The sequence below is a fragment of the Penicillium psychrofluorescens genome, assembly GCF_964197705.1.
Source record: "Penicillium psychrofluorescens genome assembly, chromosome: 2".
NCBI classification, from domain to species: Eukaryota; Fungi; Ascomycota; class Eurotiomycetes; order Eurotiales; family Aspergillaceae; genus Penicillium; species Penicillium psychrofluorescens.
Window position 1 is genome coordinate 4,595,936 of NC_133440.1, and position 23,930 is coordinate 4,619,865.

Genomic DNA, 23,930 nt, shown 5'->3' on the forward strand with positions numbered 1-23,930 from the left:
AGTGGCCATAAATCGCAGGACCTTAGTGGGTCCGGCGAGTAAGTTTCACCTCGATACCGGTCTGTCGCACAAAGAAGCTATTATGCGTCACCCAATCCTTCTCCGGATGAGCCAGCTTGATATTGTAGCGCGACACAAGAGTTGCAATAACCTTGTACACCTCTAGTAGGCCCAGATGCTTTCCAATACAGATACGGCTTCCACCGCCAAAAGCAAAGTCAGCATTGTTCATTGATCGCAGACGTTCTTGGAACGCATCCTCTGTCTCCCGCGTCTCATCGCGGAGCCATCTCTCTGGACGGAACACTTCGGCATCTTCGCCCCAGACAGACGCATTGCGCCCCAAAATGTAGGGGTTCATGCCAACTATGGAGCCCGCGGGAACGAAACGTCCATCGGGGAGGATGAGACCACTCTTTGGCACGTATCGTTCCAGGAGCATGGAGACACTGGGATGACATCTCATTGCCTCACGTACCACGGCATCCAAATATGGGCTCTCCTTGGCGGATTTGTAGGATACTACCGTGGCTCCAGAGGTAGGATCATGTGCGGGAATCTCGGCGCTCAGACGCTGCCAGACGTGAGGGTGCTTCAAGGAGAAGTACAATACCGCGTTAAGGGTGATACCCGTCGTGTCGGCTCCTGCAATCATGTTGATCATCAGATACGAGACGATTTGCATGTCATCCACCACATCCGGGAATTTCTCCTTGGTCTCGATGAATTTGTCTAGGAAGTCGGGCTTGCTTGGGTCATGGTAGTCGGTGTCCTTGTTCTGAAGTCGGTCCATGAGGTGCTGGATCGAGATGTTGGTGATGGTTCCGAAGGACGGGGGCCCAATCCGGTAAACAGGGTTCTTGTCCAACAAGTGGTCCAGGATTGGCATTTGTCCGACCATGGAAAAGTAGTCCATGGCGACATTCGCGGTGCTTAGGGTCTTGTCAAAATCATAGCCCTTGTCCAGGTATCCAATGGGTTGGCTGAAAGTGGCCTTGCCCACCACGTCCCAGGTGTCTGGACAATCAATTAGTCTAAATCTTGCAAGTATCGGTAATGCACCGACGAGGATGGAACTTACAGAACTCAATCCATTCGCCTAGATCGCATGTTTTAGTGGAATTAGATCCATCAATGAACTTCTCCTCCAGACGCTGACAGAAGTACTGAATCATCTCATCTATATGGGGTTCCAACGGAAGCACCCCGGTCATGGAATAGTGCTTTGAGATGGGTCGCTTCTGCTGTGCATGGATTTCAGAATTGCACTCGCTGAAGAGATTGTAGATGATTTTGCCGTTATTTTTGGCGCTACTGCCATGATAGAACTCGGTCTGTCACAGATCACGGTCAATAATAGCAACCACCACTTGATGTAGGAGACACCCACCTTCAGATAATCTGCTTTGGTGTTGTAGATTGTCTTGACCAACTCGGGGATATCCAGGTCCAGCACATTGGGGGCAATGCGCACCACCGGACCGTACTTCTTGTGTAACTCGTGGATGACCACTTGGTACTTTCCCTGTCGAACGTGAAACATGCGCCATAGATTCGTCCAGCCTATTAATATATGACATGTCAGTACGGAATGGGCTCCATTCGTCAGGGCCAATCGGCCTCGGGAGAATATTGGTCGGCTTACCGGCGAGGAAGGGGCCAGGAAACTGGCGCAGCGGTGACAAGAGATATGTCGTCAGATACCAGATCGACAGACCTGTCAGCAAGGCACAGCCAAGCGTGGTGGCAGCATCCTTATTCTCGTAACCAAACATCGCTGTCAAAGGGAACTCTTTATACTAATGGTGTTATGTAGACAATGATACTTGACAGCAGTTTTAGGGGGGATTGGGCACACCCCGGAAGCGAGCCTCGAAAATCCGGCATATATAGGCTGCGCGTCTACGGGGGAAAGCTAACCAGCCTGACACTGCCGATCGCACGGGTCCCACAAATGGGATACGATCCGCTAACCGTTAGCGACATAATTGTCAAAGTTAGATGCTACATTTAATGGGCCTAGATGCTTTTTCGTGAACGCACGGCCGCGTTGAAAAGTACGTCCGTGAGCCTAAGAAGGTTAGAAAATCGACAAGTCAATTGTGCCAAGGAGACCTAGCAGGGGTTCGACACCAGCCGACGAGTCATTCTTGTAACCCGGAAGAAACTCTACTTCCCCCGGCGGGCCGTCCCCCGGTGACACTTGACATGTCGAATACACGGACTGTTGCCGCTGGAAAGAAAAAAGCACAAAAAGTACAAGGACCGTGGGAAGTCCCCATGTGAGCGCTGCCACGAGCCATTCTCGAGCTAAAACTTTGCCATTGTCCCAACCGACTAACGTCTCCTTGGACCAGTAATAAAGGTGATTGCATAATGAGGCACTTAAGAGATACTACAAATGGAAATAAGAGGAATAGAGTTTGGTTGTCCTCGTTTCAGTAGAACTTGACTCGTATGCGCCCGATCCACACGCAGGGCCTGAATTCGACCACTGACTGTCCACAACCGTTTTCCCGATTCGTCTTTTGTCAGTTCCATTAAGGGGTCATTGGGCTGAGGATACGATATATTTGTCTGCCAAAGATGCCACCTTCTGATTTCTCAGCCTGCTCACGTTTTAGCAAGCTCCGGGGTCCATCAATCCGCCACACCTTTTGTCCACTTCTTGTGTCACGGGCTTTCTAAAGTTGACTTGAAGATGCTGGCTGGCAAAGGTGTTCGTGCCATTGCGGTGATGTGGGCGGTGACTTTTGTCTCTTTTATTCTGGTCCCTCTCCGACTCTATACACGAGTCTACATAGTCAAGGCACTCGGGGTGGACGATCACGTCTACAATTTGGCCTGGGTAAGACTTCGCCCGCTTCAGCATCGTGAATCTTCCTCCTCGGACATAGCGCTGACCGAGTTTCCAGGTATTTCTGCTCCTGTACACCATCTTTCTCACGATCGCAGGTGTGCATGGATTCGGACAGTCGATAGACACCTTGGAAATGGATGAGGCCGTGAAGGCCGTGTATATGGAGATGATTGGTCAAACATTTGCCGTGTTGGGAATGGCAATTGCGAAGCTGTCGCTGGGTATCTTCCTGCTCCGCATTGTTATCAAGGAATGGCACCGTATATCAATCTGGGTCTCGATGATCAGCTTGTTTGTTGTGTCGGTGATGACTGCCATAATCTTCTGGGTCCAGCGCCTTCCGTCTGAATCTATATATGACCCTCGCGTCAAAGGGCGTACCGTTGTCGGCGTCACCCCGTTCTCCGTTTTACTTGGATGTATGTCTAGTGTCCCCCTCAATTGTTCCTATGCGCTGCTTGCTGATATCCATGCAATCTAGCCTGGTGTGCTGCTGTGGACTTCTACTTTGCTCTTCTTCCGTGGCTCTTCATTTGGAAGCTTAACATGAAGTTCAAGGAAAAGATGTCTATCGCAATCAGTTTGAGTCTGGGATTTATGTGTGTCACTCCAGTGTCAATCTTCTGTGGTGATGGACTAGCTGATCCTCCTCTAAAGAGCCTGCGTATGCGGAATCATCAGAACTATCGAACTGGGTGGGCTGTCCAGCTCCAACTATACCGGTAATACACTATCCAACCTCTCAACCTTTACACTTCACTAATCTGTCAATATCTCAATTTTTCTAGAGGATACCGTTGACCTGATAATCTGGTCCGCCGTGGAATTGGCTGTCACCCTCATCTGCGTTGGCATCCCCACCGTCCGCCCCCTTTACCGCGTCATCGTCCATGGATCCAGTCTGGAGGGCTCAGAGGGCAGATATGTCAAGCAGGAGGACTCCGCTCATTCGTCCCGCTTTCGTATGCGAAATCTGGGGAAGGACACTTCGTCTTTTCGTCCTGAACAGGAGGGCCATACCGAGACCTACATTACTCGTGATGACCGGAGTGATGAAGAAATCCTTGTGAGTCAGCATGGGGCCAGTAAGAATGGCATTCGCGTTCAGGAAGACGTGCGATTGGAGAGACACTAAAGCTGCCATCGCCCATAAGCTTATTCGGTATAATTCGGTGGGCATGACCCAAGTTTCATTTGCCGATTTACGCCATTCTTCTTGTATCTATTCTGTAAATAAGCCGGTCCTTCCAGTTGCTATGATGGTCTTCAGACTATGTTCACCCGTAATGTCACATCATGAAAATAGAACATTGAAGAAGACGGGAGGGAAAGAGCACTACGAAATCACCTCCCCTTTTTCAACACTACTTGGTAGGAATAGATGGAATAATCAAGTGAGTGGTGTGTGCGGATGGTATGGATATTGGCCCAGTTGTATCGCTGCCCTAGTCACGGCCTGCTCGGTAGTGCACTAGAGCCATATCGGACTAGGCAGTCGTGTGGCTTGCTCCTGAAGACATCTCATCCCTGCTACTTGGTTTTGACATCCCCACTGGGACTACAACTAGGAGATGACTCCAACTTTCCTTCGTCCAATTGTGAGAAACCCATTTTTCGGCAGGTGTCAGATCCAGTGTTGCCGCTTGGCGAGGAGCCAAGCTACTTTCCTCGCTGGCTAATGCAGAATTCTTAATATAAGCATAGATCTCCCACATTAGGGTACTATTTGCTACTATTTCCTCGTTAAATACGATTGCCAATTCCCTTCATCTTTTGTTTTGATTTTGATTACTCTGCTTGCTTGATATGTAACAGGCGCGGGCCCGCCAGCCACCAACGTCAACGCCCCGCCCCGTGTCAGCCAGGCCCTTTTTTTTTTTGCTTCATCCTCTTCGTAAGGCTTTCCCAATAATAAAAAATTCCAGCTCGGATTTTTTCCTGAGGCACCGTGTTCCAACCGTCCCAAGTCGAGATCTCTATGTAGCTCTTCGCTGCCCGACATGGACATCACCTTCATCACGATCCATGGCATGTTGCTCAACACAATGATAAAACAATAAGATATAGACTGACTAGCACTCACCAGATCTCTCCCGCGACGCCTCCATCTGCTATGCATCTGACAGCGTCGAGGTAGTGCTCGGCTACCACCCGCACGAGATCCTCGGCCGTTCCTGCTGGGATTATTTCCACCCCCATGAACTGCCATTTGCGCGCTCCATTCATGGACACGGCGTGCAGTTGGACAAAGCGGCCGTGCTGAACTATTGTTCTATTCGACACAAAAGTGGCACCTGGGTTGGTTGCGAGTGTGTATTTACCGTGGTGTATGATATATTGATTGCTAGTACGACGGTGTATAGGCAAGGAGGGAAGGCAGGTCAGAGTAAGTATAGTATGTGGCATAATAGATACACAGTGGTTACTGACTATTTTCTATAGAGCGAGCCATCGATGCGCCCATTGTCCGCCATCTCTTCACATCCTCGCCCCACGACCCGCGCTATCATATGCTCACCTTCATCTCCAAGAAGTTCTCCCAGCAGCTCACGGAACCACTCCACGAGCCTCGCGCTGCCCTCTTCGTCAATCGGTTCACGCGCACGGCGACGATCATGCACGCCACCAGCGGCGTCACTGAGATCCTAGGTCTAACCCCGCAGCAACTCATCACAAAGAGTTTCTACTTCTGTATCCAAGAGAGGTGTCTTCGAGACGCAGTGCGCTGTATTGAGAGCGCAAAGGCAAACGACTCAATTGCCTATCTGCGCTTTTGGTTCCGCAACCCCCTGCAAGATGAGAATGAGTTTTACCCATCTGAAGATCCATATACGGTCACACCACCACCCCTCGAGCTCGAGAGCGTTGTGTCCTGCACGTCCGACGGACTGGTTGTTATCCTCCGTCGAGCACGGCCTCCTATCCCAACGGCTTCATACAGATCCGAGCCGGTTCCGGTGTATGCTAATGGTCTTTTCGCGGCTCCGTGGGCTTTAGAGCCAGTGTTTTCGTACGGTGGCCCGTCATATTCCACTACGGAGGAGAATGCTTGGATGGGTCAATCAGATCGGACTCTCTGTCAAGATGATAGTCCCCATGGGGTCAGTTCCAGTGCCATTACAGTTGTGAATGAGGCAGAAGAGACAAATCCACATTCAGAGCTACTCTATGATACGATTCGGGACGCTGCGGTGTTTGCATGGGGAATTGTCGGAATCAATCGCTCGTTGGAACAGTACAAACGTGGCACTCCTACTGGTGATGCTCGCCCCGTGGATGGAGAAAAGGTTAATGATACATAGGGGAACCAAGCTGTGGCAGGCCGGAGCTGGAGGTGATTTAAGACTCGTTTGTATTCTCTGCGTTGCAGAATAGTAACTCTAGCAAACCATTTTACAGTCATATAGATCAGGTCCTAGAATAATCTACTCGTTCGACCACTCGGGCTTCTTCTTCTCCGCAAATGCAGTCATACCTGCAGTCGAAAAATGTCAGCACGATTCACCCTCACAGAGCAATGACTTGAATGAGACTCACCAATCTTCTGATCCTTACTCCCGAACAGCCCATGGAACATCCTCCGCTCATACTCCACGCCCTCGCGCAGCGACAACTCCTGACTCTTATTGACGACCTCCTTAGCCGCGACCACTGGGACATGACTATAGCCCGCAATAGTCTCAGCAGTCTTAACCGCCTCCTCAAGCAATTCCTCCTTCCCACCATCAACCACCTTCGCAGCCATGCCCCACTCGCCCGCCTCCTTACCACTAAAGTTCTTCCCAGTCAGGATCAGCTCCATGGCCCTGCTCTTTCCAATTGCCCGCGTGAGACGCTGCGATCCGCCCGCACCGGGGATGGTGCCCAGCTTGATCTCCGGCTGGCCGAAGGTTGCTTTCGACGTGCAGTAGATGATATCGCACATCAGGGCCAGCTCGCATCCGCCGCCGAGGGCGTATCCGGATACGGCGGCAATTACGGGCTTGCGGATGGAGGTTGCGAGGTGGGACCACGGGGCGATGAAGTTGTTCGAGTACGCGGCGGCGAAGGTAAGGGGTGCCATTTCTTTGATGTCGGCGCCGGCTGTTGAAGTCAATTAATGGATGTACTTAGCTTTGCTGAAAGGATATGTGTTTACCTGCGAATGCCTTCTCGCTGCCTGTGATGACAATCGCGCCAATGTCCTTGTCATTATCGTACTTGCTCAGGGCATCGTTGAGTTCCGTGAACAACGGGCTGGAGAGGGCGTTCAATGCCTTTGGGCGGTTCAATGTGACTGCAATGGCTGTTAGCATGAGGATTGTAGGAACCTGGTTGGAGGCGTACTCAATCCAACACCGGGCTTCGGGGTTTCGGTTAAGATATGCTCGTAGGTCGAGGAGGAGTAGGGCCGCACGCGGGCCAGGTACGAGGTCAAGGGGACGGATGTCCGGGCAGTGGCCAGACGGGCGCAGCGACGGGCGAACATTTTGAATGGGGTACAAATAAGAAACAAAAAGAGAAGAGCTCCAAGAAAGCTGAAGGTGTTGATACTCCCGAGGTCCCCGCTTCCAACCATCCCGAGGCAAAGCGCGGTCACGTGGATGTACTAGTCCAGAGCAGGCTAGACGAACACACCGCACAGCCACAGTATCACCTGATTGAGTGGCGCATGTTCCCTGCTCTGATTGGCTACAACGCCAAGGGACACTTTTCGCTCCTGACGGGGAAAGAATGTCTGGTTTCGGCTTATCTTGATCAATCGTTTGTCTTCGTCTCTTTCCTTCTCTTCTCTTCTCTTCCAGTCAATTGCTCCTTCGTCTTGCCTAATTCACCATGGACGTCCCTGAGCCTGAGCAGACCCCCTTCACTGCCCTGACGCAGCACACCTCGCGCCTGCACCGGGTGAGTTTATCTCCGTCCGGACACGCACGCCGCCACTGCTGGCTTGCGCGCCTTATGGCTGTCGCGGGAGGTTTCTTTGTACTGACTCAACCTGCGCCAGACATACCAATCCTACCTCGATGCCACGACTCCCTACGCGGTCTATCGCTGGGTCGGCTCCGGCGTGCTTCTCCTCTTTTTCTTCCTGCGGATCGTTCTCGCACAGGGGTGGTACATTGGTACGTGGATGGAGTTCTATACATACAACTGGGAAGTGGAACAAGACAAGACCAACTAACGATCTGTGATTATTGCAGTCGCCTACACCCTCGGCATCTACCTCCTCAACCTCTTCCTGGCCTTCCTAACCCCCAAATTCGACCCGTCGCTCACCCACGACGAAGGCCTGGAGGACGGCGACGTCGCCAGCCTGCCCACAAAGCAGGACGACGAGTTCCGGCCCTTTGTGCGCCGTCTCCCCGAGTTCAAGTTCTGGCACTCGGCCACCCGCGCCATCACCATCGGCTTCGTGTGCACTTGGTTCACCGTCTTTAATATCCCCGTCTTCTGGCCCGTTTTGGTGGTTTACTGGATCATTCTGTTTGTCCTGACGAGTATGTTCTCCTCCCCCTCTTTTTTCGTTCTGTGATGATGATCTCTAACGATGGATGTTTGTTTTTGTACAGTGCGGAGACAAATCCAGCATATGATCAAGTACCGCTACGTGCCTTTCTCCTTTGGCAAGACCCGCTACGGCCGGTCATGAGTGTGCTAGTTTCTTTTTCTCGTACGTATACCTCGAAGAGTCTTGTGAAATGCGCTTGTGCTTGGTGTGGGTGTGTACGTGTATGGCTTGGGGTGTGTTGCTTGTAATGCAGCAGTGACTGCAATTGCATTCAGCGGGTGGAAAAAAGGAAAGGTCGGCGATTGGGTTCCTGGTGATCCATCATGAAACGGGTTTTCTGTCTAATCTTTTTTTATGGCACTTGTTTTTTCGCTTCTTTTCTTCTATTGCCTCTGTGAGATATGATTAGACGAGCCTGCAATGATGGTTGGCTTATGAGTATTTAATTGTCTGATAATGAGGATGCCTGGGCAACTGTCTTTCGAATGTACGTATATGGGTACGTATGGCATGGTTGGTTGCTCCTTGCCAGAAATGGCGATCAAACTAGTGACATGATGTGGTCGCTGAATAGCCTGCGCACCGGTATAGTTCCGTGTCGCGACAAGCTTCCCTCGGTCTCCCCCGAGCCCAATCACCCCCACGCTCCCCGCATCTCTCCACTCGCGATGTTTTGCCTTCTTGAGTCACTCGATGCGATTTCTATGAAATAGAGAGACTGGCTAGCTTTCTAACTTTCTGAACAGCTTATCTGGATGGCAAATCAACAGCTTCACTTCTTTTGACCATGCCGGACAACCTCACCAAAGATCCTTCTCTCCCGGTAGCCAATCCCACCCAGTCATATTGGCAAAGTCCCCCGCATCCAGAGCTGCTGGGAATCCAATCCTCCAACTTACCAGCAACCAGAGACATCGTTGTCCTGGGATCAGGGATCACGAGCTGCAGCACGGTCCTGGAACTACTCAATGGCAGCGCCAGCCACAGCATCACCGTCCTAGAAGCCCGCGAAGTGTGTTCTGGTGCAACTGGTCGCAACGGCGGCCGCATCAATTGCGTCGCCATCCTCGACTATGACAAGTACCGTCGCCGGTTCGGTCACGAGGCCGCTGAGAAGATCGTTCGGTTTGAACTAGCTCACTATGAAGCTATTGAGTCTCTCGTGAAGAGTTTCAGTCCCGAGCTCCTCGACCGCTCTCAAGTCCGCCAGGTTCATACGGCTGCTGCGATACTCAGTGACCAAAAGCTGCGTGATATGAAGGTTTACTTGAAAAACTTCGAAGAGGCATTTCCGGATATGAAGGGTCGCTGGTGGATCTGCGAGGGAGAGGAATTATCTACTGTATGGATAACCCTAGCTACGCTCTTATCATTCTTTTTTGACCCAGACTCCAGAAATATCATTTCCCCACCGCGAAAGGCGCCCTTATCGGTAAATCAGGAAGTGCCTGGCCTTACCGAATGATCACCGATATCTTCGCAAGTCTGCTCCGAAAACACGGTGAACGTCTAAGCATCGAGACAAATACCCCAGCGTCAGCTATCCATCGCGACGTCTCCTCCAACCCCGATTTCCCGTACATCATCACAACACCCCGAGGGCAAATCCGAGCCAAGCATGTCCTGCACTGCACCGAGGGACACACAGCACACCATGTCCCCGGTCTCCGAGGCATTCTCGTTCCGCGCCGCGGGCAGATCAGCGTGCAGAACCCAGGTTCGCGATTCCCATATAAAGGCGGAGATCAATCATGGAGCTTCTACTTCCAAAACGGATTTGACTATGCAACCCAGCTTCCGCACAGTAATGATATCGTGATTGGCGGCGGTGAACTGGGAGGCTTTGATACGATGGACGAGGTGTTCGGCGTCTCTGCGGATGACGCAGAAGACATCCCGGCCAAGATTCATCTTGCCGGAGTCTTGCCTGTTATCTTTGGCGAGAAGAATTGGGGCACCGAGGTGGCGGGGAAATTGCGTTTAAAGGGTTCGTGGGTCGGAATTATGTGTAATTCTCTCGATGCTGTGCCCATGGTGGGCAAGATACCGGCTGAAGCATTGCTCGATCGAGAGGGTGGCGATGAAAAAGGGGCAGAGTGGATTTCGGCGGGCTATGGTGGCTATGGGATGGTGAATGCGTTTCTCTGCGGCCAGTCACTGGCGAGAATGGTGTTGGGTCGGGATGTTGGCGGACTGTTGCCGGATCAATATCGTATATCGGCGGAGAGGGTGTGCAGACTCCAGGCTGAGGTGAGGAGGCTTTCGAAACCGACGAGGCATCTCAAGGCATTCTTGTAATTTGAGATGTATATCTGAGGCGGATAATAGGTACCGAATCTACCATACAAGGATATAAAAGATTATGATAATAGTGATTAAGATGATGGTGATGACGAGTCTCAAGTATGTACTCTCTCTAAGGTAGACAATCTTTTAAACACAAGCAGAAAAGGGAATCCCCGTCAGTCCGGTCCCGGCAAAAGAAAAGACGCCATGTACGCCATGTACTAATATGTACCGGTTTAGATAAAAAAAAATGACATCCGGCTTAAATCTGCAAATCCTCAACGCTGCCCTTCTTCCCCGCCACAGCACTGTCACCCAGCGAGAGCTCCGAGATCGTTCTACCATTCTTGGGACGCACAAGGTCCTCGGTCTTTGTGCAGATCCAGGTAGAAGCGTACATATTGACACTATGTTTTATGGTTTGTTAGTTGATTCCTCTTGGAAACAGCCAGAAGTAGAAGGCCTCCAACACTTACCGGTCAATGCATGTTCCCGGGAACCGGGCTCCGACACGGCGCGGCTCAAATCCGTTCTTCTCAAAATGCTTGACATACCAGGGTTCAATGCTGGCGGAACGAAGAAGAATGCGACCGCCCTTCTTGAGGGCATGGTTGAGCTTGCGGACTTGAGCGATGGCAGCTTCGCTGGATGGGTCGAACCAATCCATTGAGTCCATGATCTGGGTCAAGTTAGTATCATGGAACAGAATAATATAGGTTTCTGGCCACATACCACTGCGATAGTTAATGTGCCAGGTGTGATGCGCTTGATGACCTCGTTGATCTCGTCTGTGTGAATGCGGAGGCCATCGAATGCGCCTGGGGTAGACAGTTTGACATGTGCCTTGGGTGACAGGTAAGTTGGGTGGCAGCTAGAAAAGAAGTCAGAGGAGAGTATTCTGAGGCGACCGAGCAATATCAAACTAACCGTCGAGAGAACTGGCCCTGTAGACACAAGTAATAGAAGTAGTTGTCGTTGCTGATAATGGTATCGTTGACAACAGGTTCGAGGGTGTTGACGACATACTCCCAGATCGACTGACCACTAACATCCTTGCCGGGCTTCATGTCAGCTGTCAGGCCACTGCGGCGGAAGAAGTCGTCTACTATCATGTTGCGCTGGTTGCGCGGCACACCTGCCGCCTTCCAGGCAAACCATTCCGTGCTGACAATAGCCCAGTTCAGCGGCTTGCTGAGCAAAACACGGCGGATACGGGGCCAGATTTCGCGCTGTTCTTGTATTGTCTGCGCCTCGCACATCTTGCGCACCTCGCCTTGCAGTCCAAAGACCTTGAATAAATACCGCACCATGCGGATGGCGTGGCGCGATCCGCCGGTTTCGTACAGACCGTGGCCAGAGCTTGAAGTGAAGACTTGCGTGTGCTCCAGCCAGTACTGGAATGCCTGGCTGGACAGGTGCGGGCTCAGCTTGGAGATGAGGAGCTCGCGGAACTGTGCGTGCTTGCCCTCGCCGAAAATCTTCCACATGTCGCGGTGGCCCAGTGCGATGTAGCTCGCTACCTTCAGCTCCAGCAGGTGGTTCTGGTTGGGGTTCAGGTCAACGGCGTGGACTCGCCGCGGGCTCTTCTGGAGATAATCCAAGATGTTGTCTCCTGCGCTGGTGATGGCCAGGATCACATCGTCGCTGCCGATGTTCAGTAGCCGGTGGTCCACTCGGGGGTCTTCCCATGTGAATGCGTAGATGTACTCGTTCTGGAACTGCGTGTGCTTGGGTAGCATGTCATTGTACGAAATGCGGCAGTGATGGTTTTGGTAGAATGAGGCCGGGAGTGGCAAGTTGGCGCTCAGATTGATCACGGCGGACTCGTACGCTTTGGAGTGAACTTCTTGCGTGCTTTTCTCCACGGCCTTGTTCATCTCCTGCTGGTGGTTGGCCGGGGAGAGGTAAGGAGACTCGGTGAATGACGCATCCAGCTTCTCGATGGCGGCCGAGGTCGAGGTAATTTCCTTGGGGCAGCCAACGAAAATGTAGTATGGAATGCCGCCGAGCAGATAATTCCGCTCGCTTGCCGAAATCACTGTTCCGAACCGGTATTCGAGGTAGTCTCGACGAGCGGCCTCGAGGCTGACGCGGTCAAAGTCGAACCAGGCTCTCCAGAACATACGTCCCAGCCAATTGACATGGCGGTTGAAAGCGCCGCCAGTGTAGTTGCGGGAGGACACATCCACAATGCTTTGAACTGCAATGAAAGTCAGACACAATCATGAGTTTCGGGATATTTCGCCTACCATAGAAGTCACAGACGCCCAGGATCCCGGATGATGTGAGGCGCGAAGTCAACGAGTCCACCACGCTGTAATAGTCTTGGGACAAGTCAGTAATAATACTTTTCGGGGGTGGCATTGAGAACGCACCAGGGATCATCGACAGGCTGTAGCTCATAGTAATCAGATCCGCGGCGTCACTTGCGGCGCCCGTGGTCGCCCGAGGATCGACCGGTCTCTCGGGCAGACGGAAAGACCGTGCATCCTGGCAGAGAACGGTGACATTCTTCCATCCAAGACGTTCAAAGCGCTGACGGGCAACTTCGCAGAGGGATGGAGACAGGTCGACGAGATAGACATGCTCAAAGAACTTGTCCACGGGAAGGAAAGCGGCCATGGCTTCGATGTTGTATCTGTCAAATAGTGAACGGTTAGCCTTGAATCTTCCACGCCTTTTTGCGCGTCAGTAAATGAGCTTACCCCGTGCCGCCACCAACCTATACCCAAATCCATTAGCTTTCGACCAGGAAACACGCCATAATTGGACTTACATCGACCCAGATCGCCTTTCCGTTCTTGATCTTCTTGCTGTCCACTTTGTACTTCAACTGAGCAGCCACAAGCCCGAGCATATCTTCCCGACCATGGAGAAGGCGTCGGCGAGTTGCATCGTAGACGGCCGCCTGCTGGCTGTCAGTATACCAGAAAGTCGGGCCAGACATATCACCCGCACCTGTGTCTTGTAGAAGCTTTCGAGCGCATACTGCTGCCCCTCACCACCATGTTCGTGCGGCTTGAGAAAGTTGGCCCAAACGAACTTGATATACGTGGAGAGACCGTTATCAGAGTTGATCTTGATCTTGTCGAACGAAATCAACAGCACCAGCCCGACGAGGGCAAAGACCGAAAAGGCGGCCGCGGCGATGTACAGATGCAGCCAGTCCATGGTGTTCAGCAGAGACAGAGCAATGAGAAGTATGAAATGCAATGCGAGATAGAAGAGCAGCCAGATTTCATATAAGCCCGCCCGCAACCGGAGGGGCAGGGCGGTCCAGCACGAGGGGCAGCGGGCATGGCTGCCATCCACTCACGCCAACACATGGACCCTATCAGCCCGCAACGAGATTATCGCGGGTCGCCTGCTGATCGACGGTGCCGCACGCAGTGTCTCGCGAAGGACGATGGACAACTTTAACGGCTTTTGGCTTCGCGTTCCCTGCGTTAGGGCTGGGTTGCGGGCCAGTTAGGGGCCGGCTAGGGGACCATGTGTCGGGCCAGCTTCTCCGTTGGGCGACTCTCGGGCAATCATTGCGGCCCCGTGGGCCCCGTCGTTGGCCCCGATAGGCCTACCGCCCGCTGCCAATCAACGGGGCCGTCGCCCGCACACCTTGAATGGGGCATCGTACGGGATCGCCCGGAGGAGAGGGGCATTTTTAGCCTGGGTGATTCCGATCGAAAGGAATACTAATAGCGCTTTGTCACTCGACGAAAAAGTGTCGCGGGAATCTTTAATTTCTCCATGTTAATGGCCCGTGATTTGGGTCCAGCGGGTCCGGATCGGGCCTGAACCATCAAGATGTCTATACTTCGACGGTCAGAACGACAGGGACAAAAATAGAGAATATTCATGGTTCCAGAGGGGGGACTACGAATATTCTCAGTCATCATCGGATGGGGATTCTAACTTCGACGATATACATCTTGACATCCCCTGCCACAGACATCTCCAGCAATTCGTCCATCTCTTTCGCGGTACCACCCGAGTTACCCACGATAGTGAGACCTATAACAACGTTCAGTAGCCAACCTGCGGCTTTGATCTTCAGATCATAGATAAGTACTTGCTTGCCCTTGACAATCATCTCGAACGGCGTAGCAGGTAATTTGAATGGTGTATTCGGGATGCCAATACAGACCGGCGTCCCCAACGGGCGCGGCATCTTCATACTTTGTTCATAAACGCGCTCGCCGTAAGCAGTGCATATCGCTGCATGGGCGCCGAGTCCCGATGTGGGAGATATGACAGTCTCCACGACGTCGACATGTTGGTAGTCCAGGAAACATGTAGCGCCCAGTGATGGACAAGAGTTGTTCCTATTTCTTCCCTCTTGAAATAGAGAAGCAGTCCTGTCAATGTGGCTATTCAACGGTTTATTGCAGTTCAGGTTGGACTGAAGAAGAGGATGAAACTGTGAGAAGGAACACAGATGCGGGGTGAGAAGTAAGGCTCGGTTTTTGTTCATAGACCCAACGGCGTCGATTAAACTATTATCTGCCATGATAAACCTCCTCCAAAAATAACCATGCAGCGATATAAGACAAGGACTCTGCAGAGCCGAAGGAAAAAATAAACACAGCACATCAAATGCAGCAGAACGGCCTCCAAGCACCCCTCCACGACCATGGAGACCAAGGTATATCGTCGTTTCAAAATCTATAGCCCGATGCAAAGACACCAGCAGTTCATGCGTTTTCCGACTGGATGGTTTGCTGCAGATAAGGAACAACAGGGTTAGTCGATCTAGCCCCCAAAAGGCAAGACGAGAATAGAAAACTCACCACCAGCCAATCCATGCCTTCCTCAACACCCTTGCCGTCAATGGCAGAGCACGCGACAATGCTCCAGTTGCGGTCCCGGAGCTCTCCCAGCTTCAGGGCCTCGGAAATATCACCCGCGCCCTTGGCACCCGGTTGATCCTGCTTGTTGGCAAACACCAGTAGCGCCGCCTCGTGCAGCTCCTCTTCATTCAACATCGCCGCCAGCTCGTCAGCCGCGGTCCCCAGCCGCTCGATATCTGTGGAGTCGATGACGAAGATGACCGCCGCGGTGTTGGCGTAGTAGCAGCGCCAGTAGGGACGGATGGACGTTTGGCCGCCGAGATCCTGGAAGAGGCCGTGGTCAGCAACAAGCCACTACTGTTGGTGATCGCTGCAGTAGATGAGGTACCTACCCAGACATTCAAATTCAGGTTCCGATATGTGACCGACTCGACGTTAAATCCGATTGTAGGTATCGTGGTGACGACTTCGCCGATCTGTGGACCAAAAGCATGATTTAGCAGTGCGCTTCGCTAACACCAGAAATCAGTCTCTGATATCCGGGCAGCACGTACCTTGAGCCTGTAGAGCAGTGTCGTCTTGCCCGCATTGTCCTAGATCCGGAGTCAGCCTTTAAGCCCGCCTCGCATAGGCCAGCAGAATGGTCGGCCCGCTCGCACAGTGGTCGTACCAGTCCCAGAATGAGAATTCGGATCTCCTTTTTGGTCCAGACCATTGACCATAGACGCGATAATGACCCTCCCATGATTGTGTATTATGAACTGGCCTTGATTTCAAAGCAGAGGGCCCGGCGCAGGTTGGCGGCAGGTATGCGATGTGGATGGCAGGGTAGATGGATGAAACGTCGGAGCCAAAGACAAGCAAAGAGAGAAATGTTGGTTGGCGAAATTGTTGTTGTTGTGTCGAGGAAGGTCGTTGGGTGAAAGAAAGGATGGTGGCAATCGGCCTCAGTAAGTTGGCGGGCGGTCAATTGATTGATCCATTCAACCATCCACTGTTCACTCATTCGCGCATTCATTATTCACTGTCGGTTTCCCTCCTCGCTGGGCCATATATATTGTTCCCTCTCCTCCGCTTTTCCATTTCCCTTCCTTCTTCCACCTCTCCAAGCGCAATCCGATCGCAACACCCATCCACCCGTGCCCTCCCTAGATTCGTCGCCCGCGGCATTGACCCACGCCGGTCAAGTTTCCGCTGGAATCGCCCATCATGGTCGGCAAGAGCAGAAAGGCCGCCCGAGACGACGGTAAGTGCTCCAAAGACCAGCGATTGAGAAAGTATCTAGTGCGAGATCAGCGCTCTGACTGAAATTGGACTACGCAGGCCTGGAGCGGACGGACAACAACATGGAGCTTTCCAGCTGGCCGCAGATCGCAGCAATCAACCAGAAGAACTACTACACGTATGTCGCAGAGTCTGATTGACCTTTTGCAATTACTAATGGTGCCTGGTTCCATGCAGCGACTACCTCAAGAGAGATGATCAGTCCCTCGCGTTCCGACTACAAAATGAGGAGGCCCGGTCCAAAATGACAAAGGCCGCAAAGGACCGGGATCGCGCCCTTGCAACGGCCAAGACCAGCGAACCCGCCGCAGAGGCCGAAGCCGAAGCCGACGAGGATGCGAAGATGGAGGATACGGAAGAGGCGCCTGCCGAAGCGGCCGGGTCCAAGGTCATTGTGATCCACATCGGCAGTCAGAACTTGCGAATTGGGTTGTCGAGTGACGCATTACCCAAGACGATTCCGATGGTGATTGCGAGAAAGTCCGCGACGAGTGAATCTGAAGACCAGGAGGAACCCAAGCCGAAGCGTTTGAAGCGAGACGACGATTCTCCCGTGGAGCCGGAGAAGTCGTTTGGGTCTGAGGTACGAACGACGCTGCCTTTGTGAAGTTTGAGCAATTCACTGACTCTTGTATAGTGGTCGGCTCAGTTCAACAGAATGTCTGCCGATCTCAAGGTACACATGCGACAGAACAAGCGGCGGATGCTGCCCAACTCCAAGGAGATGGTGGTCAACTACAACCGCAGAACTGCTCCGGAGGCCATTTCGGAGCATAACGACCCAATGCGGGTCGATTGGACCGAGCTGTCCGACCCTCCGCCAGAGTACATTGTGGGACAGGCCGCATTGCGCGTACCAGACTTGTCAAACCCCCGATACAAGCTCTACTGGCCCATCCAGAATGGGTGGTGCAATGAGAGAGATTACAAGAGCAAGCGGATGCTATTCTTGGACATTTCTTTGATCCTTGAAGATGCCATCAAAACGCACCTGGGCTTGACCAGCAAGAAGGACTGGCCGCAGTATTCGTGTGTGTTTGTTATCCCTGATCTCTATGAGAAATCAGATGTCACCCAAATTCTCGAGATGTTGATGCGCGAATTTTCCTTTGCCCGCACCTGTTTCATCCAGGAGAGCCTGGCGGCCACCTTCGGCGCCGGGTTTACCTCGGCCTGCGTCGTTGATATCGGGGCGCAGAAGACCTCCGTCTGCTGTGTGGAGGAAGGCATGTGCATCGAGAACTCACGCGTGAACTTGAAGTTCGGCGGGCGTGACGTGACCGAGGCCTTCATCAAGATGATGCTCCACGACCACTTCCCATATGCCGAGATGAACCTGTGGCAGCGGCACGACTATCTGCTTGCCGAGGAGCTCAAGAAGAACCTCTGCACCATGAACGAGGGCAGCGTCTCACCCCAAGTGTTTGACTTCCATCTACGAGTGGCTGGCCAGGACACACGCAAATACAACTTCAAGGCCTACGACGAAGTCCACCTGGCGCCGATGGGCTACTTTGAGCCCACCATCTTCGACAATGAACACAAAGTCGACGCCAGACGGACACTCATTGAACGGTCCAAGGACATCTACGACGGGCAACTCAATGACCCTGTCTCTGCTGCCCAGTCGGAGATTCTGAGCGCTCTCGCCCCACCACTGCCTTCCGATGACAAGACGAACGGAGACGAGCCGGCGGAACCATCGGATGTGCAGGCGACACCGAGCAAACCTCAGCACCCTAGCGCAGTCAGCAAAGTTCAGGAAGCCGAAGCCACTCCTCGGTCATCTGTTGCCGGCTCCCCAGCACCAGAAGCCGCGGGCACTCCGCAAGCCGGTGGAGCTGGCACGCCCGCTGTGAAGGATAAGGAGTCGGCTGAGAAGGAGAAGGCACCTCGTCCTCCTACTGTGGACGAGCGAGACGACATCATCCCGGTATACCCTCTCGACAGCGCGATCCTCACATCCATTGCGCACGCTGCTCGCTCGGATGAAAAGAAAATGCGCGATTTCTACGGTGGGATCATGGTGGTAGGTGGTGGCAGCTTGACTGCACAGTTCCACCAGTTCCTCGAGGAACGACTGCAAGCTCTGCGTCCTGGGTTTGCCAAGGAGATCATGATTGGGGTTCCTCCTAGGGACCTCGATCCCCAGGTGGTGGTGTGGAAGGGGGCCAGTGTGTTTGGGAAACTCAGTGGGACCAATGATAGCTGGATCGGGCAGCTCGAGTATGATCGACTAGGGCATCGACTGATGGCATACAAGTGCATGTGGGCGTATTAATGAGAACATGGAGTGTGTTAGTGGCAGTGAATGATGGTTGTTCCTTCCTTGTAGTTCTCCTTCCTCGTAGTTCCTTTGTTGACCATCACGTGATTCTCCTCCATTCACTTTTCCTCTCCCACGCTAACCCCAATCCACCAGGCGGTCACCACAGGCAGAATGGCCCTCGTCTCTGGTAAGTTTGCGACCAGCTACGTCTCTATTCGCTCGGGATCTCTTGCTCTCTGCTCATTCAGGGCTGGGTTGATTCTCACTTTTCTTCAGATTTGCCCTCTCCTCCTTCCTCTCCTGTCCCCCCTCCCACCCCTCCTGCCACTCCGCCCCCGGTTCCTGGCCCAAGTCAACCTCAGAGCCAGCAGCCAAATCCTCCTCAGGCTCAAGGTAAGGTGATTACTAGATTGGGCATGAGGACCTGGTGCTAATCAAGAACACGACAGCTGCCCCGCCTGCCAACAACCCCGAAGTTGAGATTGGGATTGAGGTTGAGGTTGAGCCCGACATCTTCGAACCTCCCGCGCTCGAGCCAAGCGACTCGACAATCAACATGTCTTCCAAGTCAAAGAGCGGGCAGTCCTCGGGTAGTGGTGGCTTCCACCAGGAGTACATTGCCTCGCTGCGCTACCGCAATGACCTCCCTCCCCCGGACCTGCCGCCCAAGTTCCTCGACATCCCACACGAAGGACTAGGCCGTTTCATCACTCCCGGATTTGCCTCGAACCTGGCGCGGCGTGAAGAACCGAACATAGATGTTGATGCCGAAGGTGGCATGCCCATTGACCTGGTTGGAATTCCGGGCCTGCATCTAGGCGATGAGAGCGGTATCTACCCTTTCCTTTTCTGGCTTGTCCAGGATACGCGACTGACTTTCTTGCGCAGCTATCATGGCTCCCGAGCACCCGCAGCCCATGGACCCGGCTGATCTCCCGCTTCTGATGACACTTGATCAGCTTCGGAACCCTGCCCCCAAGAACGCCAATGTCAGCTTCCTCCGGCGCACGCAGCACATCTCTACTGAGCGTGGCTTTGTCGAGGGCCAGGGCTCGGCTGTCAGAGCGCGCGCACCCTCTCTGAAGAAGGGAAAGACGTCTGTGGATGATCCGAAGCATATCAAGAAGTACATCCAGAAGGGCTTTGATATCGCCTACCCTAAGAGCAAGCACACGGGCGAAGACACGGAGAGCCGCATCCGAGGCCTGCCCCCGACGAAGAACGAAGTTGACGCTTGGGCAAATCCTGTCCACCCCGACAACCCGAAATTGAAGCCAGTGGGAACTTATCCTGTGCTGCCCGACCTTCAAGGCTTCCCCGACCCTGGCGGATATGTCCAGTTCAAGTTCGACAAGGCCCCCGTCGCAGGAGTTTCTGGCAAGCGCGACAAGCGCATGGAAGTTGCTCTGCTGCACCCGTCCGCACCCGAGGAGCGCATCTGCCAGGACCACGCCTCCAAGGCAGCACTGCACAAGGCCAACCCTAACATCTACCCGGACCCCGGCCCCGTGCCGTGGGACTACGAACTCTTTCTGCCGGAGAAGCCCGAGTCGGCAAAGAACGTCCAGTCGAGTATGAGCATGACGCACCCGGACCGCGACAACGCAGATCTCTACACGCACGAAGGGCCCGACGGCACCAAGTTCCACCGCTACGACCGCGTCCGCACCTACGCCACCAGCGCGCAGACCCTCGACCAGAAACAGCGCGACATCGCACTCACCATGTTCCAGCCCAAGGGCGGCGAGTCCAAGCAGCAGGCCGCCTACTACTACCCGATCATCGGCAAGACCCGCCTCAAGCCCGAGCGTGCCCGCACCATTGCCCAAGCGGGCCTGGCACCCACCGCGTCATCAGAAGCTCAGGAAGACAAGATCGACCAGATGCAGGTCGTCGTTCGCGATCCCGACGAGGCGGAGGTCTACAAGCGTTCGCTGCACCGTGCTACCATCGACCCCAAATTCGCAAAGACTCTTCCCCCGCCCCCTGAGCAGCCTATTGCTGAGGACGAGGAGGAAGAGGAGCAGGAGCAGGAGCAGAAGGGCGAGGAAGAGGATACCCACATGAGCGATGAGTAAAAAAGGGTGTGACACTGGAGCGGTTTTTGACCATGTCTATCTTCTCTCCATCTGTCTTTTTCCGAGTGTTTGATGTTCTTTCTGGTGTCTGGGTACATAAACAGGTAGCGAGGACAGGCGTTTTAGCAACATGAATCGGATCAAACTTGTAGTTTATTCCATGGAATATCACAGTTCAAGCAGACTCCAGCTCACCCTAACCAGTGGACTTCCCCAATCCACCTAGCCATCCCCGACCAGACAACCTCTCCGAAAGCACCACCGCCAAACAACTAACTACCAGCGCCTCCAGCACCCCATCCGGACCCTCATCCAGCGTCGCCAGCACGCTCAATGAACCCAGAATCCGCCGATCCGTCCGATTCTGCCAGACAGCCAGGATCTCCTGCGGCCGATCCGCCGCAAAAAACTTGAGATTGCCGTTCCCATCGTGCTCCCGATCCTCAACAAGCGACAGCGCAGCCTTGGATCCCTTCCAGTAGAATTTTTGTACAGATCCAGAACCATCCTGATAAATTTGAACACTGTACGTTCTCCCAATGCCCTTGCGGGCAATTCTCACAGAACACCGCTTGACAGGTTCGCTTGCACCGTCCGGCTGAGAGAAGATATCGGCGTCCACACGAAGTGTAAAGACACCTTCAACGCCACGGTAATGGATATGCGAGCGCCGGTCTTCAGGCTCTGGTTGGGGGTCCTTGCTGCTGCGGATCACTGTGCCTCCTGCGTATAGATCGAACGATGCCGGAAGATGGTACCGCTGTCGATACCAGGGAATGCGCGGCGTGTGAAAGACCGGGCTTGGAGTCTGCGCTCGTCCGCCGCTGGGGTGTACTTGGAGGCTGTAGCTAATGTTTGGGCCTAGCGCGACCTGTACTTGAGGGTTAACCAGTTATATGAGGTCTGTTTGGGTATTTCTGATGTTGGTCGTACATCTTTCCAGACGTTGAACAAGCGGTATGCCTCCTTTGCATGGTCAGGATGATCGTCCGAGTCCTGGTGCACAGGCTTGATTCCATTTGTCTGCGTGTTCTGCTCCCCGGGCGTTACGAGGTACTCATGATCACCTGTTGAGGAGGGCTGTGTCGGTACTGACATTTTGCCTGTATGCGCTCTGCTGGTCAGAGGTAAAGTCCACAGCGCAGTAGCTGAGTATGCGAGACTGTAGTTGACGGCCATTCCCAGGATTTATGTTATGAGGATAATACGAAGAGGAGGTGCCAATAGAGTTGCTGATGAGCGCTTTAGCGCCACCGAGCCGTCACCCGATACGACACCGTAGATCTGGACCGCGGGCTTGCCATAATTAGTCTCGTATATCCACCAGAACGCATGATTATCTAGGTATATTTCATATCCGACCTTGAGCAGGTGAGTAGCAAAATCATTTGTGCGAGTATACGCTCTCTTTATATATCCAGCATATACAACCAACGTTGGCTGCGCTAATACGCTTTGTTTCTTTGAAACCTACTAAATAGACTAACTAACCACACCAGCCCTTACACACTAATAGTGCTGTTTTAGTCGAAGCACTCATTCAGTAATAATTGTGACCAGCCTGATGAGCGGTGCCCCAGGCGACCGTGCCTGGCACGTGATATGGGTTCTGTAGATAGCAGGGACTCTCTTTGTTTTCTTTCCTTGTTCTTCTTTACCTTCTCTAGCTTGGAGCTCACGTCTTCCATAGCACTCAAATTGAATACCTTCATCGTTTTCTCTTCTGATCTGGCTGCCCTGTCACAATAATGGGGACGGTAAGGCTACCCTCTCGGGAAACGATCGGCTCTGAGATCACGGGGTGAGCCGCTCCCTAAGCACTCTAAGCTAGCCCTAAGCAAGCTCTAAGCGACCTGTTATGGCACCTTCGTACGAAGTCCTGATATTGTTATACTCGGCTGAATCTTTGTGACTAATGATCACTTTTCGTTCTGCCATGTTTTCCCACCTATGTTTTCCCCTTTCTCCTCTCCCTCTTTTCTTTCTTTAATGAATCCTTCTTGTACATAGGACATACTATCAATTGATACAACTTCGTTTGAAGCCGCAGCTAACAAAAGGAGCAATCATTTCTGGATAGCAAATTACAGCCCAGGTTTCTCTATTAAATTTAAAAAGAAATTGAGAACCATTTTCTTATCCCCGCTATCCTTTCCTCTTTTGTTTGGAATGAATCGACCACTCTTGTTCTCCCACCCATATTCACTTTCACCACATTGTCCACCATCATCAGTTTTCCGACCACATGAATCTCATCATCTGCATTAACATTCTCTGCGAGGGTGCTCTCGCCAAAAGGAACCTCATTGATCTCTTCGTTTCGTATGAACTTCACAACCACGTTCCCTTTTCCTATAGCCTCCCAACTCGTAAACCGATTCATAACTTCAAAGTCATCTTGGAAGAATTCTAGTTCTGCAAAACAGTAGAACGAGTTCCATGGTTTATCATGTGCGTTGCGATACTGATAACCCACATCTTTTGGTCTGCTCGGGATTGCTTCGGGATGTTGTCATGGACGAGGCGGACTTCTTGGTTGCCCAGGTTCCTGGTGATTTGTCCAGACACTAGTGGTAGCGGACTGACTGGGCCGTCTCCACCAAAAGCAGCATCAACGTGGTATTCCAACCCAGAAGGAAGACAAACGATGTTGACAATGTGTGTCCTGTGATTGGTTATGATCAACTGAGAAAGAACCCATAGGGGAGAAAGCTTTATCCTACCACCCTCTGTACTCTCCTTGGGGTACGCCATCAATGCGTTGCCTGTTTCGAACACCGGTCATATAGACATCGAACCCTAGACCGCGCAGCACGTGGTTGAAAAATATGCTGACTTCGAGGCAGTAGCCTCCTCGTTTCGTTGGACTTTCATTCTCTAG

The 23,930-nt window shown here is 52.7% G+C and overlaps 12 protein-coding genes across 12 annotated transcripts; 6 read left to right on the plus strand and 6 right to left on the minus strand.

The window, feature by feature from the left end:
• Positions 1-22: 22 nt before the first annotated feature.
• PFLUO_LOCUS3894 (uncharacterized protein) lies at positions 23-1,775 on the minus strand (the record flags this gene model as incomplete). The annotated part of the gene is made up of 4 exons (XM_073781189.1): positions 23-1,017; positions 1,082-1,334; positions 1,391-1,563; positions 1,646-1,775. The coding sequence occupies 4 exons, from the start codon at positions 1,773-1,775 to the stop codon at positions 23-25; spliced, it is 1,551 nt and encodes a 516-aa protein (XP_073637969.1).
• Positions 1,776-2,701: 926 nt separating this feature from the next.
• Positions 2,702-3,995, plus strand: PFLUO_LOCUS3895 (uncharacterized protein; the record flags this gene model as incomplete). The annotated part of the gene is made up of 4 exons (XM_073781190.1): positions 2,702-2,848; positions 2,916-3,279; positions 3,342-3,440; positions 3,649-3,995. 4 exons carry the CDS (start codon positions 2,702-2,704, stop codon positions 3,993-3,995), a joined length of 957 nt encoding a protein of 318 aa, XP_073637970.1.
• A 1,375-nt stretch (positions 3,996-5,370) lies between these two features.
• PFLUO_LOCUS3896 (uncharacterized protein) lies at positions 5,371-6,162 on the plus strand (the record flags this gene model as incomplete). Its single annotated transcript, XM_073781191.1, has 1 exon — positions 5,371-6,162. One exon carries the CDS (start codon positions 5,371-5,373, stop codon positions 6,160-6,162), a length of 792 nt encoding a protein of 263 aa, XP_073637971.1.
• A 123-nt stretch (positions 6,163-6,285) lies between these two features.
• On the minus strand, positions 6,286-7,328 carry PFLUO_LOCUS3897 (mitochondrial; the record flags this gene model as incomplete). Its single annotated transcript, XM_073781192.1, has 4 exons — positions 6,286-6,335; positions 6,398-6,943; positions 6,999-7,136; positions 7,187-7,328. The coding sequence occupies 4 exons, from the start codon at positions 7,326-7,328 to the stop codon at positions 6,286-6,288; spliced, it is 876 nt and encodes a 291-aa protein (XP_073637972.1).
• A 347-nt stretch (positions 7,329-7,675) lies between these two features.
• Positions 7,676-8,489, plus strand: PFLUO_LOCUS3898 (retention in endoplasmic reticulum protein 1; the record flags this gene model as incomplete). Its single annotated transcript, XM_073781193.1, has 4 exons — positions 7,676-7,744; positions 7,845-7,962; positions 8,041-8,337; positions 8,410-8,489. The coding sequence occupies 4 exons, from the start codon at positions 7,676-7,678 to the stop codon at positions 8,487-8,489; spliced, it is 564 nt and encodes a 187-aa protein (XP_073637973.1).
• A 646-nt stretch (positions 8,490-9,135) lies between these two features.
• On the plus strand, positions 9,136-10,646 carry PFLUO_LOCUS3899 (uncharacterized protein; the record flags this gene model as incomplete). Its single annotated transcript, XM_073781194.1, has 2 exons — positions 9,136-9,690; positions 9,744-10,646. The coding sequence occupies 2 exons, from the start codon at positions 9,136-9,138 to the stop codon at positions 10,644-10,646; spliced, it is 1,458 nt and encodes a 485-aa protein (XP_073637974.1).
• Positions 10,647-10,896: 250 nt separating this feature from the next.
• PFLUO_LOCUS3900 (uncharacterized protein) lies at positions 10,897-13,805 on the minus strand (the record flags this gene model as incomplete). The annotated part of the gene is made up of 9 exons (XM_073781195.1): positions 10,897-11,041; positions 11,111-11,313; positions 11,367-11,505; positions 11,562-12,834; positions 12,884-12,958; positions 13,010-13,272; positions 13,340-13,356; positions 13,411-13,542; positions 13,593-13,805. 9 exons carry the CDS (start codon positions 13,803-13,805, stop codon positions 10,897-10,899), a joined length of 2,460 nt encoding a protein of 819 aa, XP_073637975.1.
• Positions 13,806-14,523: 718 nt separating this feature from the next.
• On the minus strand, positions 14,524-14,799 carry PFLUO_LOCUS3901 (uncharacterized protein; the record flags this gene model as incomplete). Its single annotated transcript, XM_073781196.1, has 1 exon — positions 14,524-14,799. The coding sequence occupies one exon, from the start codon at positions 14,797-14,799 to the stop codon at positions 14,524-14,526; it is 276 nt and encodes a 91-aa protein (XP_073637976.1).
• Positions 14,800-15,322: 523 nt separating this feature from the next.
• Positions 15,323-16,133, minus strand: PFLUO_LOCUS3902 (Arf GTPase arl1; the record flags this gene model as incomplete). The annotated part of the gene is made up of 5 exons (XM_073781197.1): positions 15,323-15,349; positions 15,419-15,742; positions 15,811-15,894; positions 15,973-16,011; positions 16,089-16,133. The coding sequence occupies 5 exons, from the start codon at positions 16,131-16,133 to the stop codon at positions 15,323-15,325; spliced, it is 519 nt and encodes a 172-aa protein (XP_073637977.1).
• Positions 16,134-16,627: 494 nt separating this feature from the next.
• PFLUO_LOCUS3903 (actin-like protein arp8) lies at positions 16,628-18,983 on the plus strand (the record flags this gene model as incomplete). The annotated part of the gene is made up of 4 exons (XM_073781198.1): positions 16,628-16,664; positions 16,742-16,820; positions 16,880-17,285; positions 17,340-18,983. 4 exons carry the CDS (start codon positions 16,628-16,630, stop codon positions 18,981-18,983), a joined length of 2,166 nt encoding a protein of 721 aa, XP_073637978.1.
• A 159-nt stretch (positions 18,984-19,142) lies between these two features.
• Positions 19,143-21,049, plus strand: PFLUO_LOCUS3904 (uncharacterized protein; the record flags this gene model as incomplete). The annotated part of the gene is made up of 4 exons (XM_073781200.1): positions 19,143-19,158; positions 19,248-19,364; positions 19,421-19,801; positions 19,860-21,049. The coding sequence occupies 4 exons, from the start codon at positions 19,143-19,145 to the stop codon at positions 21,047-21,049; spliced, it is 1,704 nt and encodes a 567-aa protein (XP_073637979.1).
• Positions 21,050-21,245: 196 nt separating this feature from the next.
• Positions 21,246-22,147, minus strand: PFLUO_LOCUS3905 (uncharacterized protein; the record flags this gene model as incomplete). The annotated part of the gene is made up of 2 exons (XM_073781201.1): positions 21,246-21,920; positions 21,983-22,147. 2 exons carry the CDS (start codon positions 22,145-22,147, stop codon positions 21,246-21,248), a joined length of 840 nt encoding a protein of 279 aa, XP_073637980.1.
• Between the last annotated feature and the right edge of the window lie 1,783 nt (positions 22,148-23,930).